The following is a 19,928-nucleotide window of genomic DNA, read 5'->3' as shown; positions in this document are numbered from 1 at the left end:
GCTGCCATTTCGACGAAGCTCCGAAGAAAAAAATGTGCTGCCTGAAGAATACCCCACGATGGCAGGTGAAAGTGGGACAATGCGATACAACCATGACCCGACACTGCGATATAATCAAGTCCATGAACCACCGACATGGATGCTGTCGCCGCGCAGTCACCCTCTTAGTGGGCACAGTACCCGAATACTGCGTTATGAATGAATCTTAACCGTGCAGTCGATGGCAGTTACGACTGCATAGCGAGGAGCCCAAATCCTGGCAGTTGGAGGTCACATGAAATGGACGAGTGGAACGAGCACGTATGTCGAACACAAGATGTGTTAGGACACACTTGCGTCGCAGAAACATTCTTGTTTCAGTGGATCACAACTCGCCCGCCTACGCTTCAAGCACCAGCCAAGGACCGTCAGACAACGCTACGGTCTTCGACGACGCTTCGTCGAATACTAGGTCGGCGACCATGTTTGGGTTTGCACCTCTATAAGCCGACGTGTACTGAGTCAATAGATACGTTATTTTAAACTCTACTGAAAAATTCATCGGCGGTGCGCATGCTATTTTCACATAGTGCCAGGTAGCACGTCATCACAGCGGCGCTGCTCATGCCCGTAAGCGTTCCATGCTCCGTGCCTTACGCGGTTTTACCATAGCTAACCAACCATAATTTTGTGGCTCTGCTAATGTTATTTTGTACATGTTCTTTTTTGTTTTCGCTCGATACTTCTTTAAGATGAGCGCATTGACACATGTGCTTTTTACCTTCTTCCGCTGAACGTGTTTCACCGCCTGACAAGTGTTAAGCTATCGCTTTGCGCATGATATGCTTACATGTATCAGAACCTGCTGGGTCATCCTCACTCGTTTGATCTTTTGTCTGTGTTGTAGTGGACCCTTGCGTTATCAAATTACATGCGTGACAAAAATAGTGTTAAACATTCTGTGAGGTGCTTGAGCTCATGCGATTAGTCTGAAAACTTCCACTGACCACTTTAAATAACAGACTTGCTTTAGCCGCAGGTGAGTTTTCCGACAGTTGAAGCATGTGCCATCTGCTATCATTCAGCCCGAGTGTAACTTTTGTGAAAGCAGTTTCGCACAATAAAGATTGATTTCGTGACTCGCGGTCCTTGCTACTGTGTTTTTCACTGTCACTTCAACGTGAAAATATCGACGATTAAACCACCTCTTAGTGGAAATTTTGTCGCGAGTAAAATAACATTGCGCGTGGCTCTGATATCGCAAACGCCAGTGACAAGCGGAACTGAGGGAAGCTTAGGCTGCAGAAAAATTGATGCCGTATTCCTCTGTGGGAGGTTTTGGTCGCAACCGCACGCCATTTGAGGCGCCCGCAGCAGAAGAAGCGATTTGTTGAGGCGTCATATGCGTGGCTGTCTTCTGCCATACGCTGCACCAACACGACGCGGCAGCAATCGTCACGCCTTCGCTCTGATGCAAGGGTAAACCCGTCTTAGCGGAACTTCAGTTCGACAGTCACAGGGAAACCTCTCATCCAAGTGGACAGTATCTGCATTCACTCGCATTACTTTGCTCACAGATGTACTATCTGTGTCAATCGAAACATGAGCACCGGATCCCGTGACCAAAGCACAATTGAAGGTAATATGGGCGCCGTCAGCTAGTGAGCGCCATTGACAGGCTCGCACATTCGGTTTTACAGCCTTATGCGATGATGCTCGCCCTATGCTGCGATATTTTCGCATGTTTTCCTTGAGTTTTTGTTTTCTCCCTTTCAAGTTACAGAGAAACAAAACAGAAGAGGAAATGTCGCAGCATTGCGATATAAGCGACAATGTGGGGGAGGAAGACTACAACGGCAACGAGGTGGTTGCGTAGGTTTTCTGATGTTTCCAGCACTACGCACGGAGATGTGGAAAGCATGTTCAATCTCATAATAACGCAGGAAACGTGTCTTTTTATGGGTATGTGGATCGTTACGTTGCTATTTGGAGGCGTTGATATTAAGAAAAAAATTGTTCTAGCTACCATTCACGCGGAATTCCACGTTTTAAAGAAGAAACTTTAATAGAGAATAGTCCGGCAGTTATTGCTGTGGTGGCCTCAGGTGAGGGCTCAAAGCCGAAGATGCCGCTCGAGTTCACGTTTTAAAAAAAAATTGCTGCGCAACGCGGCTTCCCACGTCCGCACTTTCATGATGGTGGCCAATTCGGAAATATATAACGTCATTTCACGTCTCAGGAAGAACTCCATAGGTTGAAGACTGAAACACGGAAGTGCTTCTTTCCTTGCTAATCAACGTTTTTAAATATAACGAGAGAACAATACCATTGCTTGTCGTTTGGGCCTCACTGGCTAGGTTACTTTAGAGCACCATAAAGGCATGCTGTAAAGAACAGGTCAGTAAAGTAAATCGTGCCCTAAATTAAAAGGAAGCAAGCGTTCCTAGACATGTGCTCTCCAGTTGTGCGACATATGATAAAGAGGCGAGTAGCATACCGTTTTCAATAATTATAACCATGGCGATTGCGCATGTTCACAAAATACCGCAGAGTGTAAAATAAGAACGCCTAAAGATATGCATGCTCATTAGTCAGCCAATTATGTAGAGCGTTCCTGAAGGGGAGCATTGTCTGAGGACGTCTTGGAAAGCTGGGATTATGAAGAGCCAAAGGCCTAGCAGTCCTCGCATCTCTACAGTATTCAAGAACTAGAAAAAGTATTCAATTAGATTATCATGACGTTTAGTGTCCATTCTGCTGGGTATACACGATTTTGCAGTTTCCACATGGTTGCCTTCAGAGGTGCTCATTTGGTGTCAGGTGCCTGGTGTGCCATGACCCCAAGGACTCTGGCACATGGGTGTGGGATTCTTCTTTCCCTCATCGTGTGCGGCTTAGCCGTGACCCAAGGAAAGACGATTAGAATAACTGAGCTCATGCTGAGTGCCAGAGCCTTCTGAGGCCCCTCGACGGAGGCACCCCAAGTTATTGTCTTGGATTTTTCGTGCACCCCGAGGGACCCATCCCGAAAAATTCGGTGTTCGCGTTATCCTCTCCCCTTCTTCGAGTTTCTTTACGTCCTTAATTTCTATCATAATACCTCCACTTTTGCTATTGGTTTGTACGGCTCAAGTACGCATTCTTACATGTTAAGTTTTGCAACGTCCCAAAGTTGGGCTCCGTGCTGGGTGGCTGTCATTGCAATAGAAACAAAATATAAGGCTATGAGAACTCCATCTTCTCCTTCACTAATTCACCGTAACTCTCCGAATAAGTTGACGCACCGATGGCGGCTTACCAACTCCTTCACTCGAGTGAAATACTTTCCGCCGTTTCCATGTAGCAAACTACGAGGAAACTGGAAACCAAGCTAGAGTATTTTCTCCTTTTGTTGCTGCCAATTGTTTGACTGGCACTCTAGTAACGTGATAAAAATTGTCAGTGGAGACCTCCTGCTCGAGGTTCCTTATTACAGCAGTACGAAGAGCTAACCAATCTTGCGTTATTGGGAAGTAATCTAATCGCCGTCATATTCCACTGATCCATGAGTAGCACGCAATGGGTAATATCTGAGGCCGATCTTATCGATATTTACCGGAACAGAACTTTTCGAGGAATAAAAATAACCGAAGGTGAATAACGCAAACAGCATCAACATCAGTGGTTCAGGCTCTGTGCTCAATACGGAGCTTCATCATCCGGTGTGATGCTCGCGTGAAAATAAAAATAAATACCTACTGTGCTTCTCATATTGACCTTTCCATCTAACGTTCTCCTACAGACAATAGAAGCGAGATATGCTAGGAAAATGTATGGTCCTGCATTCCCAACACGCGACGGCGTTTTTAATGTCAAACACGTGACCAAGATCCGCACAGGTCCAGGGGCCAGCTTACCTGTGCAAAACGGGGTATGCAAAACCACCCCTCCGACCACTGTGCCTACACAATCCATTGCAAGAAGTAAAAGCCTGCGGTGACATGTCATTGTCTTAAACAACGTGACGATGGTTTTCCATCACTTGGTGATGTGACACTCAATGCTTCGACACGTCTGCCACTTCGCATCTACAACTTAAAATGGCCCTGAAGACGGTGTCCATGCGAGTAATTCAGATTGATAGATTGGGTAAGTTTCTTCTCTCTACATTGAATGTAATTGCATATTCAAAATTTGATTTTTATTGATGGTGAGTTTAACGATGAGCAATTCGTGTGAAGGCTTTAGCAGCGATGCAAGAGACCGGGTTGTTGAACACATGCTGTGTTCAACATCGTTGAACACAGCATGTTCCGCCACATCGACCGAAGAGGTCATCAGCGAGGTTGCCGAGAGGAGTTCTCCCCTGTCATTCACTATTGCAACGGCAAACTGGTTAACACTGGCGTATCCCGCCGCGTCAGCAAAATCTTCATTCCGGATATGTTCTTTAAGGACGTTCTAGCCCTCGCTAACCTTCGGCATTTATTGTGTTGGGAGTGGATATTTCTTGTAGAAGGGTCTACAATAGATGAGTCCCTTGTTTGAATATCAAGTTGCGTGGTATGTCCATTATTGAAGGTAGGATGGAGGCGTGCCCCATCAAGCAGTCTTCTGCCTGCTTTGGAGTTTGATAATCTAATATTTTGCGCTGATCTTTGCGCTTCTATTAACTCCGAAGTTGTGTTGTGTACTCCCCAACGTCATGAGTTTCTCTGTGCTAACCGTGACTGGAACGCCCATCACTCTTGACACATTTACGCATAAGCGTGTCCAATTTATCCCCGTTTTGGTCCAGTTTAGGGCCGCGAATATGTAAATGATATGGTTCACGAGGAAAGCATGGTGAGCCTTAAGGAGTATATCCTCGCCTATGGCGCCTTTCTTGTGGAATATTCTCATAATTATCTGACAATGTTCTCCGTTTTCTTGGTGAGATAGGCTTAGTCTGAGCGTTGCAGCCCTTTGAGTCTATTGAAAGCCCTAGGATTTTTATAGTGTCTACTCTCGGGATGGTGGGGCCATGTCTGGTACGAATGCTAATGGGCACCTGATCGAGTGGGGCGAATCCCCTAGCACCTCGTCTAGCCTGTCCGTACAGCAGAAGTTTTGACTTTCCAGGCGAGAGTGCCAGTCGCGTACCTTCCAAGAAAGACTCTGTAATATCCAAAGCCTCCTGTAGAGCTTGTTCGACCGTTGCCTCCGATCCTCCAGGACACCAGATTGTAATATTGCCAGAATATATTGCATGACCTACGTAAGGAATTGCTGCAAGGCTTTCCGACAACTTGCGTATTGCTATATTAAACAAAAGGGGTGAGATAACTGTAGAGACCATAGACCATGTGCTCATGGTGTGCCCTTAGTGTGCGCGCGAGAGACTGACAATGGCAAATACCTTGAGACATTTACATAATAGACCACTGTCGGAGGACCTCTTGCTAGGCGCATGGCCACAGAGTTGGCATACGATAGGGACAATGCATGCTCTTTCACGTTTCTTAGGCGACACGGGCCAGGACTCACGTTTGTGATACCAGTTATGCGATGTGTCCTTCACCTCGTTCCTCCCATTATCACCCCCCATTGTGACACTTTTCTTCCCTTCTTTCCCGTCCCGTTGGTAGTGTAGCAGGCCAGATCCTCCATTTTACGGAAAACCTCTCTACATTTTCCAGTCATTAAACTACTACTTCTTCTTTCGAGTATGAAAGATTCCGAAACTGATTGCCTTAACTTTATGACAGCCATCCTGCTCTCGAGGAAGGATGTAACGAAGGAAAAGAATTTAACTCCTAAGTTCAAGGCCGATATCTCCTGAAAGATATAGTCATGTGGAATTGTATCGAAGGCCTCAGATCCAATGCGAGGACCCCCCCTTTTACATATTTGCTTTGAGAGTGTTTATCTTTGAATTGAGCAGGAGCATGACATCCTGCTTCGAAAGCAAGGGCCAGAAACCAACCATATTATACCGGAACAGTTCGTTCCGCTTGATATGTCTCGATATCCTGTGATGTACTGCATGTTCCGCTACTTTGCTAATGCAAGAAGCAAGGGAGATAGGACGGAGGTTCTCTAAGCTGGGCGATTTACCTGGCTTGGGGATTAGGACAACTGTGGCTTTCTTCCAACTCTCTGGTACACCGCCCTCCTCCCATACTTGATTTATCTCCTTCACGAACGCTTGAATTGTTTTGTCGTCCAAATTTCTTAAAAGCCTGTTTGTAACTTCGTCGAGGAACTTCATCTTCAGTTCAAGCTGTGCAGCACTTCCCTGATCTCGGCTTCCGAGAAGGGGACGTCCACGTCCCGCTCTGGGGCAGGCGCGCCCTCATACTAAGGGGGGGGGGGCAAACTATAGGCTCTGGCCAATTGGAAGGTATCTGTTGGCTAGTTTCCGACATATGGAGGCCTCTGAGGTGCCTTCCATTTTTTTCTTTAATAATTAATCGGTCTATGACTAGTCTCTGATTACATTTGAATTGTCCATTGTCCAAGATTTTTGAAGAGGATTCATTTGCCTCCATTGCGCATTTTTTTTCATCCGCTGCCAATCAGGCGTCTCTCCATTGCTGTTAATTAAGTTCAGAGCAATGCTCCTGAATGAGTTTATTGAGCTGCGCGATCTTTTTCCGTAGCCTGCGGTTGAGTCTGTGTTCCCGATCTCTCGAGGAGAGAGCGTTTGGCTTCCAGGAGGTGTGCTAATCTTGCGTTCACCCGTGGGGCATCAAAGTGTGTAACTATTTCCTTAGTGGTATTCTCAACATCGATCTGGATCTGTACAAGCAGCTCACTGAAGGTGTGATATACTGCCTCATGTTCACCTCTTATTTTCCTAATGAAATTGCTGTCTGTGTATATATAGGCTTTAGGAAAAGGTGCTAATATTTCCATACCGAGTTCTATTATGTAGTGTCGCTCCCTAGTTCTCCTGTAATTTTGACCACTTGGCCACCGCATTTCTATCATCGGCTCCAACTTTAGAAAAAAAGGGGGCGTTTACTCCTCCGAAGCGGATGCACACGAGCAGCCACCAATAAGCGCGCACTCTGGATCGACGTCATGAGCCACACGACTGGTGACCCCACCGACGGAGAAGATGGCCACATGCGCTTCGAACTGGGCAAGGTCGCATTAGCTGTGTGCTTCAGCCTCTCGCACATACGACCGTGTAGGCCGTCGATTCTTTTGGCCGGGTCTCGCCCGCTCCGTGCGACGCTACGTTGCCGCTTGTGAGCCCTGTCAGCGCCGGAAGAAGCCGTCCACACCTCCAGCTGGATGTCTTCAGCCGATCGACATCCCACCCGACCCCCTTTTTCTGTGCTGGTCTAGACCTTCTTGGACCATTTCCTCTCTCGGGCTCCGGAAATAAATGGGTCGCCGTCGGTACCAATTATGCTACGTGGTACGCAATCACCAAAGCCATCCAGAGAAGTTGCGCTACCGACGTTGCTGACTTTCTTCTCTATGACATCGTTTTAGTGCACGGTGCTCCGCGCCAATTACTGACCGTGGCCGCAGCTTTCTGTCGGCAGTCGTCGACGACATCCTCCGCTCCTGCTCGACAAAGCACAAGTTCAGCACGTCCTACCACCCACAGACCAACGACCTCACGGGGCGCCTCAACCGGACCATCCCCGACATGCTTTCGAAGTACGTTGAGACCGACCACCACGACTGGGATCTTCACTTACCATATGTGACGTTCGCGTATAATTCATGGCGTCACGACACCGCCAGCTATTCATTATTCTGTCACCTATATGGCCGAAAACCCGCGTTGCCCTTGGATACTTTGCTGCCCTCGGCCACACGTTCCGCCACTGAATACGCCCGCGACGCGATCGCACACGCCGACCACGCGCGCCAACTCGCCCGCACCCGTCTCGAGGCCTCACAAGAGCATCAGAGATGCCTCTATGATTGCCACCGTCGTGAAGTGCACTTTTCTCCTGTTTCTCTGGTGCTTCTCTGGTCACCCTTCTCTGGTCACTATGGAACAGCCGCCACACTGTGGTGGCTGTTTTATGGCAATATTTAGACCTGCTAGGTTCCTTAACTAACCATCACTGACAGCCATTTCTTCTCACACGTACCTGTTTCATAGAAGCTATATACATTATGCAATAAATAAAGCTTGGTTCTTGTGTTTCTTGCTACTCGAACTGAGATCGTTCTTATTTTTAAGTTTAACCACACAGACCATCATAAGCAGCAGTGTCCAATTTATGTCCGACTCGAGCCCAAATCGAGCGCCAAGACTAAATGCAGCAAGTTAGCTCTCAGGTTCAGAAAGTCGCCTTACCATTAACTCGCCGTTTAGTTTGTCAACCTCTCGATTGGCAACAAGTTTTTGTTTCCTCCTGTAAATATAGTCGGCCATACTGAGCTCCTTTTTCCGTCTACTTGCAGGAATGCCACTGCAACCGGAGGAAGGGAACATCAAGAGTTGTGTGGTGTCTGTGGCAATGTTTCGAGCGCAAGGGACGCCTTACAGGGGCACGCCAAGGAACACACGGGTGACACGGCCCACTTTTGTAAAGCATGTGATCAGTCATCTGTGAAGGTGTCTAAGTCTGTAGAACATTACCGCAACCGTACAGGTAAAAAATACAAATGTAAAACCTGTGATAAACTCTTCCACCGGGCTCATCATCTAGCTGTACATTACCGCACGCACACAGACGAGAGGCCCTACAAATGCAATATCTGTGATAAACTTTTCCACCGGGCTGATCATCTAGCTAAACATTACCGCACACACACAGACGAGAGACCCTACAAGTGCACAATCTGTGATAAATCATTCAGGCAGTCTGATCAGCTAAACACCCATAAGCGCACGCATACTGGCGAGAGACCCTACAAATGCCAAATATGTGATAAATCGTTCCGGCAGTCCGGTCACCTAGATAATCACAAACACACGCACACAGGTGAGAAACGCTACATTTGCAAAACTTGCGGTAAATCCTTCACGCGGGCGGAGAATCTGCGTAGACATCAGTACACTCACGCAGAGTAGAAACGCCGTGTATGCCAAAAATGTGCTAAATCACTCAAAAACAAATATGATCTCAAGAGGCATGTAGACTCGCAACGAGGAAATAACGCTTTCGTTAGCGAAATCTGTGATCCATACTATCAGAAAAATTCAAATCTTGGTCGTCACCGCTGAAAAAGGCACGTGCATAAAACACCGCATGACTGTAAGCAGTGCGGATGTTGTTTTGCAGGCAAAGAAACACGCGATAGGCAGTGTGTGCCAGAAGGAAGGCAAGATGTGAACGATGCAGTCTTGTTGTTCAGAATTACGTCTCAAGACGTCGTCGCCAGGGTGCTTCAATGTCGGAAAATACGGCAGGTCCTGGCCAGCGCTCACTGTTCCATGAACTAAGTTGTTCAAACTTGAAATCAAAGTGATTTCAAGAGGAACCTTAATGTGGTGCAAGTTTTTCTTTGTGTAACTAGGGGGTTGAAATGTCCACAAAAGATGGTTGACTCCACATTTCGTAAGGGGAACCTTTTGTGCAGGTGTTTTGACAGTGCACCAGCAAAAAAGCTTTAATGAACCATATTCGTAGTTATTTTGCAGCGTAAACAGAATGGCATATATGTCATTACGAATCATTTCAAAAAGGAGGCACTGTGTTCTTGTCAATTAAAAAGTAATTACTTCCACTAATCGAGGTCCAGAGGCCAAGTTGCCTTCGAGGGGCAGCACATGTAGATGCTTTTTACGAGTAGGTATAGCGATATTATATGCGTATGAAAATTATTTGCCTGAAAATTTAGTTCTTTCTTTGGCGTGTCTATTCATACCGCAGATGTTTATTCTATACCATAACATCAGCTGATGACGGTAGTCACACATTCATACCGCAGATGTTTATTCTATACCATAGCAAACTGATGACCATAGTCACACTACGTTAGATTCAAATCATTAGCACCTTCACTATATGATATAATCTCCCACTAGGAAAACCTTTGGTTAGTCATGTTCTATTATGGAGGAACCTTTGAAGTTTAAGCAACAGTTGTTTTACCCACTCGGAAGTCGTCTGTTTCGAGTCGCACTGCTCTCTTGTTGCAGCAGTACAAACTTTTTAGCTTGATGTGACAAAGCGCTCTGTGCACTAATAACAATAAAGGTTTCACAAGTGTTTTACCATACGTTTACACGCGTACTAGTATACAATTTTTTCTGAATGCATTTCACCGGCTAAAAAAATGTTAGGTTACCTCACAGTGCATGACGCGCCTGCGTGTATCAGAACACTCCATCTTTCTCGCCGATTATACATTCCTTCTATGCTGCAGCCGAACATTTTTTAATCAAATTACATGCACAATACGAATACAATTGTGCATCCTTAAAGGCATGCAAGAAGCAACGATTACGCTAGAATCTTCAACGAATCATGAAGCGAATACTTCACGATCGTTACCGTCACTCAATTAATGGACGATCGACGCATACGCGCGGAACTATCTTTCTGCCCGAGTGTAAATCATTTTGCGCCTTTCCGTTTCCCGATTTGTGTTACATTCGTGACTCGCCGTTCTTGCTAGTACATCGTTCACCGTCGCTACAACGTGGCTTCTCGACGAGGTGCTTCGTTGTGACCGGATACACCCAGCAAGCCATGAAAACAACCTAAGTATTGTCACCGGCCAACGAGCTTGCGACAACCTAGAACTACCAAACCGATCACGGTCACCAGGTCGAGAATACTAGGAAGATGATGGCCCAGTTAGCAGTCCCAATGACAATCCTTGTGTCGCCAGCAAGGGTCGCGTTGTAATAGCCAATGGAGCCACCGTTCTTCGCAGATCATCGATTAAGCTCTGGAAAGCTGGCTGAAAACCTACGTCAGCTTTAATCACCACATTCAGGAGCTGAAAGTGCGACTAGCTGTGTCATGACTATTTCTCTATCAAAGGCACTGCCAGGAAGTGGTTTGAAAAACGAGGGCGCAGCGTAATGGCGTGGGAGCTGTTTTGCAGGGGCTTCCTACAAACATTCACGAGCGTCGTGTGCAAGGAGGCGGTCAAACTATGCTGTACACGTGTGTGCAGCTACAGAATGAGCACATCGAAATCTTCACGGACGATATGAACCACCTGTTAACCACGCCGACCCAGACATGTCAGTGAAGAAAGTGCTTCCTCACGCGCGGTTTGAGGCAAAAGCTTTACGCCGGACTGATTCGTAAACGGCCAAGGCCATAGCAAACTTTTTTACAGAAGCCACATTGACAAGATGCTCAAAACGCCTGCTCGAGCAGACAGCCGCCTAGTGCTTTGGTTGAAGTGAAAAATACAGGCACTGGGCTCCGACAAGCTCCCTAAGACCATCAGAGGCATTGTACGCGAATAAGTGCGTAGGACGTTCTGTTCAACGCTGCCTCAAGTAGGTTTAATTGCGAACATCGGCTGAGGGGATGTCCAGCAATCATTCTGAGTTCCCTAGTCTCAGCAGCTCAGGCAGGATGTGATGACCCATGTCACTGTCATCCGCCGTCGACATTCCTCTTCGCGCCCACACCAGAGTGCTGGAACTCTTCAATTCCATCGCCATTTGCAGCCGCCCATCAGCTCACTCAATTCATCGAGGAAGACGCACGTATGGTGTGCACCCGATCAGCGCCCACTCTGCTGCGACAGCGGAAATGCAGGCCACATCTACTGTCGATAACGCTACCGTGAGATGGGACTACCATGTTTGGCCGCCAAATCTACGCGTCTATAGCGAGGTGAGCAACTACGTGAAATTCCTGACTACTTGGCTGCTACTCGGTGGAGAGCCAGGCGACTTACCCGATCGCCCTGGCTGGGCGCTACCTCTCACTGCAGTACCCACAGTGCACTGACCGAATACGTGGCCAGTATTTTCATGGACCCATATTCGGTAGACTGCACGACGTAGCACCGACACGTTACGATTTCGACGAACCTCCGAAGGAGAAACACTCCGCCTATAGAGGACGTGAGCTAACTGCGAGACAAGGCGATTCAGACTTCATTCGACACCGCGACATAACTAACGCAGCAATAATAGATATAGTTCGAAATAGATGTACTTTTCCGGCGGCACGAATGTTCCTAATATATAATGCAGTATGCTCCTCCCATGTAAACTATTGCCATTTGGTATGGGATTCCACCAATAAATCGAAAATCAACGGGCTGTTACTACTAAAACAACAACTTTGCGTAGAATTGCCCTTGAAAAGTACATACTTCCTAAAGTTAGCAACTGCGTTAGCTTCTGCGCCCGTGGGCAGGACGAGACCAATCGGGCTACGGGCCCGAGCTGTACACCCAGCTGCCGAGCCAGAACGCCGCCGCCGTGTGCTGGTGCCACCAAGCCGCCTGCTTTACCTCTCCAAGCAAGAGCTGGCGCGCTTCGGTCGCCCGGTCAACTAACTTACACCACAACCTTTGGTGAGACCGGCGAAACTCCTTTCGTCAGCCTGTCGCCGCGTCGGGACTGTTATTTGTCCCTGCCGTCATGGCAAGCCTGGACTCGCGCACTACTTAGCTTTACACTAGCCCAAAATGTGTGTCTTACTACCATGATGTCTATTTGAGTGTTTCTTTAAAGCCTTTTTTTAGTTCCATTAAAAGTTTTTGTGTGTGTTCGAAACCAACGGCTTTGTCCTCAACTGGGTTCTCGGAGGCTCCGCCTAAGAGAACCGTCAGAACCTTTGAGTGCACGAACCTTTGCCCCCTATGGGGCATCACAGTGACGTAGCACCACAGCTAATGGGAATTTAGGTGTCATTTCACTGCCACAGACGCCTGCTTTTTGATTATTAGACCATTTGATGTTTTCGCATCGAAATGCAACCAATCGGTGGTGCTATCTCCAAGATAGGGACATGCGGAAAGGAGGCGTGTTGCTACACAAAGTAAACGCATCTGCTAAGCGGTCATTTCTCAAGAACGAAATAACATTCCATTCAAAGCTTGGGAGGAGCGCAGCCTGAATATCGCTAAATCATTGGAAGAGTATGAAACGTGTGATATATCGCAATAGGTGGCCTCCTTATCTAACAAGGACACACCTGAGGTTAGAAGAACAGCTTCAACGAGCCGGTCTGTTACATCGCTCCAAGAGCCTTCCCCACGAATTGATTGAGCTCAACAACAATAAAGTACAATTGGTAATGATATACAATTAGACTGAATGTGAAGAGAAGAAATTGTAACCAATTAATCTGAATTACTCGCATGGACACTGTCTCGAGGGGTATTTTAAGTTGTAGATGTTAAGCGGCAGACTTCTGTAAACAGTGTGTGTCACACCACCGAATGTCGCAAAACACCGAAGTTCGATTGCTCTGAGCCTCGTCAGTCTTGTCAACAATCCAGACCTGATGATCATGTTCAGACTGTATTGATTTTGTGCTGTTGCCCACTTGGTCTGTAACTGGCATATTACTGTACTGTACTGTATACTGTTTGTATTGTTGCCCGCTTGATGTGTAACTGGCGTATTACTGTACTGTACTGTATTCCTGTATCTTGCTGATAAATCCACTCCTGTAACAGTCCCCGTGGGACTAACAGTATGTTAAATAAAAAAAATAAAAAATACTTCTCTTGGACTAAAATCGCCAAAAATGTTTTTGTAAGTTCGTGAAGGTTGCGAATTAGTCATGTCGATTTGAATACATTATCCTTAATGACATGGTAGTACTAATAAAAGGAAATCGTTGCATGTACCTGAGAGAAATTGAAGTTTTTGTTCACTTTCCTTAGCCATGACCATAATTTTTTTTCCCTTTTTGCGGCGGTGAAGTGAACAATACTGAATACCTTGCTTATGCGGGCTTCCTTGAAGCTGTATTATTTGGCTCTTAAGGCGATGACTTTTTTTCCTTTTTATTTCCGTTGGCCCATGATCGTGAATATGTCGCGTTCACGCCATCGCACTTTACTTCTTGCAATAGGTTGTGTCAGCATGCCAGTCCGAATTGTGGCCTTGGACACCACGTTTTTCACAGGTAAGCTGGCCACTGCAGCTCTGTGGATAATGTTCATACATCTAACGTTGAAAACACCGTTGCGTGTTTGGAATGCAGGGAGTTACAGATGCCAAGTATATCTCGCATTTTTTATCTGTGGCAGAACGCTAGAAGGAAAGGTCAGTACGAGAAGCACAGTGGGCGTTTTCATTTGCACCAGCGCATCACACCGGATCTGTGATGCTCTGTGTGGAGCAGAGCCTCAACAGCCGATGTTGATGCTCTGTGCATTAGTCACCTTCAGTGCTTTTCAGCTCTCGAAGAGCTCTGTCGCGGTAATTATCGATAATATCGGCTTCAGATGATATACTCCCGTACTAATCATGGGTCAGTGGAGTACGATGCACTGCTATTTGTGAAGAACCCCGAGCAGGAGGTCGCCACTGACAATATTTATCACGTTATCACCAACACAGAGGGCATTAGTCAAACAATGGGCAGCAGCAAAAGGAGAAAGTTTTCCAACTTAGTCTTCATTTATCTCGCACTTTGCTACATTGAAACGGCGGAAAGTCTTTCGGTCGAGTGACGGAATTGGTAAGCATCGATGGGTGCGTCAACTTATTCGGAGAGTTACGCTCAGTAGTGACGGAGATGGAGTTTCATAGCCTTGTATTTTGTTTACATTGCCAGGACAGGCACCAGGCACGGAGCCTAACTGCCGGACGTTGCAGGATTTAACATGTAAGAATGCATACGGGAGCCATACAAACAAATAGGCAGAGCGGAGGTGTTATGAGGGAAAGGTAGGACGTCAGAAAAAAGAAATACCACTCGAAGAAGGGGAGAGGTGAACGCGAACACAGAATTTTTCCGGATTGGTCACCAGGGTACACGAAAATTCCAAGGCAATAACTTGGTGTGTCCGCCGAGGGGCCTTAAAAGGCTCTGGCACTCAGCATGGGCTCAATCGTCCTAACAGTCTTTCGTTCGGACACGGCTAAGCCGCGCACGATGAGGGAACGAAGAGTCTGACCCCCATGTGCTGGAGTCCTTGGGGCCACGGCACACCAGAAACATGCCGACAAATGGTCACCTGCGGAGGCAACTGTACGGAAAATGCAGCGTCGTGGAAATAGAGAGGAATGGACATTGAACTATAATGTAACTTAATACTTTTTCTAGTTCTTGAACACTGTCGAGATGCGACGACTGTGTGGCCTTTTGCTCTTCATGATTCCAGCTTTTCAAGACATCCTCAGGCAATGCTCCCCCTCGCGGACGCTCAAGACGATTAGCCGACGAACGGTTCTGCATATTTTCTGGGATTTCTTTTTACACGTAGAGGTATTTCGCGAACATGCGCAATAGCCATGATTTTAGTTTTTGTTAACTAATGGTCTGCTATTCGCCTCTTTATCTTATATTGCACGACTGGAAAGCACATGTCTGGGAACACCTACTTCCTTTTAGTTTAGCACACGATTAACTTTACTGACCTGTTCTCTATAGCATATTTTCATGGTTCTTTCAAGTAATCTACTAAGTGAGGCCCAATCGAAAAACAGTGGTATTTTTCTCTTTTTTTAGTACGTTGATTACCAAGGGAAGAAGCACTTCCGCGTTGCAGTCTCCAACCCATGCAGTTCTTCCGGGGACGTTAAAGGACGTTGTATTTCAGCAGCAGTATGCTTCGCTTTACAATTTTCGGCTATGACATAGTTGCGGACGTCGGAAGCGCCCATTGCTCAGAAAAATCTCCTTTAAACTATAAATTCGACGTGAACCATATATATAGCCAGAAAAATTTCTTTTTGATATCAACGCCTCCAAACTATATAACCTTTCACATACGCAAGCGAAAGCTCCATTCCTGCGTTATTACGTGATTGAACGCGCTTTCCACATCTCCGTGTGGAGTGTCAGCAACTGTAGAAAGCGTACGTAACTACGTCGTTGGGTCTGTTGTCTTCCTCCCGTCATATTACCTGTTTTAACAATGCGCTAAATCACTGTTGTCGGTGCAAAATGAGACGCGAACAGCGAAATGCTTTTCCTTCTGCCATTAGTCAGCATTGAGAGGTGGACAAGTCGGGTGTGACGTCAACGGTCGACCATTCTCGCCCTATGCTGCAATATCGTCTCTTGTTTTGTTTCTCTCTAATTTCAAAGAGAGAAAAAAATATCAAAGAAAACATGCGAAAATATCGCAGCATAGGCCGAGCATCATTGCATAGTGCAGTAAAACCGGATGTGCGAGCCTGTCAAATGAGATGAATAGCCGACGGAGTCCACATTTCCTTCAGCTATGTGTCGGTCACGGGATCCGTCGCTCGTGTTTCAATTGACACAGATAGTACATCTGCGAGTAAAGTATTGAGAGTGAATGCAGATACCTTCCACTTGGATCAGAGGTTTTTCTTTTGCTGTCGAACTTAAGTTCTGCGAAGATGGAGTTTACGCTTACATCAGAGCGAAGGTGCGATAGTTGCCGCCGTGTCGTGTCGGTGCAACGTTTGGCAGAAGACACTCACGCATATGGGGTCTCAACAAATCGCTTCTGCGGCGGCGGGTGCCTTCAATGGCACGCGACCCCAACCGAAGCCTCCCACAAAGGAAGTCTGAATGAATTGTTCTGCAGCCTAAACTTCCCTGAGCTCTGCTGGTTTCTGGTGCTTGCGATAGCAGAGCCACGCACACTGTTCCTTTGCTGTCGACGAAAGTTCCGCTAAGACGCGGTTTAACCGTCGATATTTTCCCGTTGCACTAACGGTGAAAAACAGTAGCACGAAACACTAGTCATGAAACCAACTCTTTATTGTGCGAAACTGCGCCCACAAGACAAGTTACACTCGGGTTGAATGGTAGCAGCGAGTACGCGCTTCAACCGCCGGAAAACTCATCTGCGGCTAAAGCGAGTCGGTTATTTATAAATGTTTTGTCAAAGGTTCCAGACTAATCACATTAGCTGAAGCGCCTCACAGATTGTTTAACACTATTCTGGTCACGCATGTAATCTGATTACACAATGTTCCACGACAACATACAAAATAAAATGAGTGAGGATGACCCAGAAGGTTCTGATACATGCAACCACGTCATGCGCGGAGCGATAATTTAACACTTGTTAGGCGGTGAAACACGTTCACCGGAAGAAGGTAACAAGCACACCTGTCAATGTGCTCATCTTAATAAATTACCGTGCGAAAACAAAAAAGAACATGTACAAAAGAAGATTAGCAAAGCAACAAAATTATAGTGGGTTAGCTTTGGTAAAACCGCTTAAAGTGCACAACATGGACTGCTTACGGGCATGAGCGGCACCGCTGTGATTGCGTGCCGCCTGGCACGATGTGGAAGTACAATGCGCACAGTCACTGTATTTTCGTGTAGAGTTCGAAATAACAGCTTTTCACTCAGTGCACTTCGGCTTATAGGGATGCAAACTCAAGCATGGTGGCCGGCCTAGTATTCGACGAAGCATCGTCGATGACTGTAGCGTTGTCTGGCCGTCCTTTATTGGTTCTTGGTGCGTACGCAGGCGAGTTGTGATCCTGCGAAACAAGGATGATTCTGCGACTCAAGGGTGTCCTAACACGTCTGGTGTTCGACATACGTGCTTGTTCCACTCGTCCGTGTCATGTGATCTCCAGCTGCCCGGATTTGTTCTCCTTGCTTTGCAGTCATAACTGACATCGAGTGAGGAGGAGGAGGAGGAATAAACTTTATTTGTGCACAGCAGATTTGAGACCTAGGCCTCTACCTAAATGAAGGCCTCGAGCCCTTGGGCCCTGGCGGCATCTTCGGCCTGCTGGATTGCCTTGCGTTGGTCTTCCGGTGCACAGCTGAGCAACGCGGTCTCACACTGCTCTCTGGTTTTAATTATTTTATTCTGTATGGGTGTACGAGGACAAGCCCATACCATGTGTTGTAGGTCCGCCCTTTCTTCACAGAATCTACATCTATCCGTGTAAAGGTCCGGGTAGTAGCGGTGGTAGGCCACCGGGTTCGGATATGTATCTGTTTGTAAGAGGCGCCATGCCATCGCTTGCCGTCTATTTAACGAGGAGTGTGCCGGGGGGAAATGGGCCCTTCCCAATTTATAGTGTTTGGTGATCTCGTTAAAGCTGGTCATCCGGTCTCTCTCCGTTCCCAGTATTTGTTGCGTGTCACCTGCTCGGCCTGTCAGTTCTCGAGCCAGGTTGTGCGCTATTTCGTTCCCGGGAAGGGAGGAGTGTGCGGGTGCCCATATAATGTGAATGTCGCGATCTTCACGAAAGTTGTTTAAAATTCTGAGTGCTTCCGGCGAGATTCTTCCTTTTGCATAGTTCTTGACTGCTGTCTTGCAGTCGCTTACTACGGTGTTGGCTTCCGTGGAGGCTATTGCCAGTGCTAAGGCAGCTTCCTCCGCCACCTCTGCCTTCCATGTTTTCACCGTCCCACTAACTCTGCAGTCACCCTCTAGACTCGTAGCAACTATCGACATACTCTGTCCATTTGCGTACTCCGCCGCGTCCACATAGACCACGTCCCTGGCATCACGGAATCTTTTGTGGAGAGCTCTCGCTCGTGCGTTTCTTCGATCTTGGTGAAACTCCGGGTGCATGTTTCTGGGGAGTGGGGGTATTGATAGATGTTCCCTTATTTTCCTTGGGATGTCTTTCCGCACTCCGTGCTGTGCTTCGTAGGTTATTCCGATGTCATCTAAGATGTGTCTCCCCGTCAAACTCTGCGTAAGCCTTTCATACTGCGCTACTCTCTGTGCCTCAATAAGTTCGTCTAATGTATTGTGCACGCCGAGCGCCAAGAATTTCTCGTTTGACGTATTTGCCGGAAGTCCCAAGGCTTGCTTATAGGCCCTTCTAATAATGCAGTCTATCTTGGCTTTCTCCGCAGCGTAGAGCTTGAGGTAAGGAACCACATATGCAATACGACTGATTACGAATGTTTCTATTAATCGGATGAGATTGTGCTCTTTCATGCCATAGTGCCTGTTGGATATCCGCTTTATTAGTCTGATTGTTTGTTGAACACTATTGTCAAGTAGTCTAATGGTTTCTCCGTTATGGCCGTTTTCGGATATGCGGAGTCCCAGTATTCTCAGGCTCTCCACTATCGGTATTGTGGTGCCTTCTACTGTGACCACAATGCCCGGCCTTTCCCTAATGCTTTTTCGACCCCGGCATGTGGGCCTATAGAGCAGAAGTTCTGATTTTTGCGAGGAGCATCTCAATCCCTTGTCTTTGATGTAGTCTTCTACCGTGTTTACTGCGGTTTGAAGGATCTCTTCCACATGCCCATCGCTTCCACCCGCCACCCAAAGGGTGATGTCGTCCGCGTAGAGGCTGTGTCCGAGTCCTTCTATCTTTTCGAGTCTCGCAGGAAGACCAATCATTGCCACGTTGAATAGAAAGGGAGATAGGACTGAACCCTGCGGGGTACCCCTATTACCTAGCTTGAGTGCGTCCGATTTGGATTCTCCAATTGAAATCTTTGCGGTACGATCTGTCAAGAAGTCTTTGATGTACGCGTATGTTTTACGTCCTACATCCAGTTTTTGGAGATTTTGTAGTATGGCCTTGTGCGTGACGGTGTCAAAGGCCTTAGTTAGATCGAGACCTAGTACGGCCTTAGTGTCTAGACTTTTCTCACCCGCATCTATGATCTGATGTTTTAGTTTGAGCATAATATCCTGCGTCGATAACTTTGGTCGAAATCCAATCATGGTATGTGGGTAAAGTCCTCCATCATCCATGTATCTCGTGAGACGTGTGAGAACCACATGTTCCATGAGTTTACCGACGCAGGATGTCAGGGATATGGGCCTTAAGTTAGTCAGTTGTGGTGTCTTTCCAGTCTTTGGTATAAAAATAATTTGGGCTGATTTCCATTGACTTGGAATGCTGCCTTGCTCCCAGCAGTTATTCATGTAGTCTGTGAGAGCTCGGATGGATACATCGTCGAGGTTTCTAAGTGTTTTGTTACTTATCC

At 46.9% G+C, this 19,928-nt stretch overlaps 1 protein-coding gene across 4 annotated transcripts in view; it reads left to right on the top strand.

Moving 5' to 3' along the window:
- LOC139046653 (zinc finger protein 625-like) overlaps nt 1–10,165 on the top strand; it is a 272,993-nt gene extending 262,828 nt beyond the window's left edge. For 2 of the 4 annotated variants that reach the window (XM_070530207.1, XM_070530206.1), the window contains one exon: nt 8,374–10,165. In XM_070530207.1, coding sequence (XP_070386308.1) covers nt 8,374–8,986 — 613 coding nt within the window. In that variant the 3' untranslated portion in view covers nt 8,987–10,165. The remainder of the gene's footprint in view (nt 1–8,373) is intronic. The other 2 variants (XM_070530210.1, XM_070530209.1) reach the window with 1 other exon arrangement.
- The last annotated feature ends 9,763 nt before the right edge of the window (nt 10,166–19,928 follow it).

This window comes from Dermacentor albipictus, unplaced genomic scaffold (genome assembly GCF_038994185.2).
Source record: "Dermacentor albipictus isolate Rhodes 1998 colony unplaced genomic scaffold, USDA_Dalb.pri_finalv2 scaffold_64, whole genome shotgun sequence".
Lineage (NCBI taxonomy): Eukaryota > Metazoa > Arthropoda > Arachnida > Ixodida > Ixodidae > Dermacentor > Dermacentor albipictus.
The sequence above is the reverse complement of the archived record's forward strand: the minus strand, read 5'-3'. Positions and strand labels throughout refer to the sequence as shown.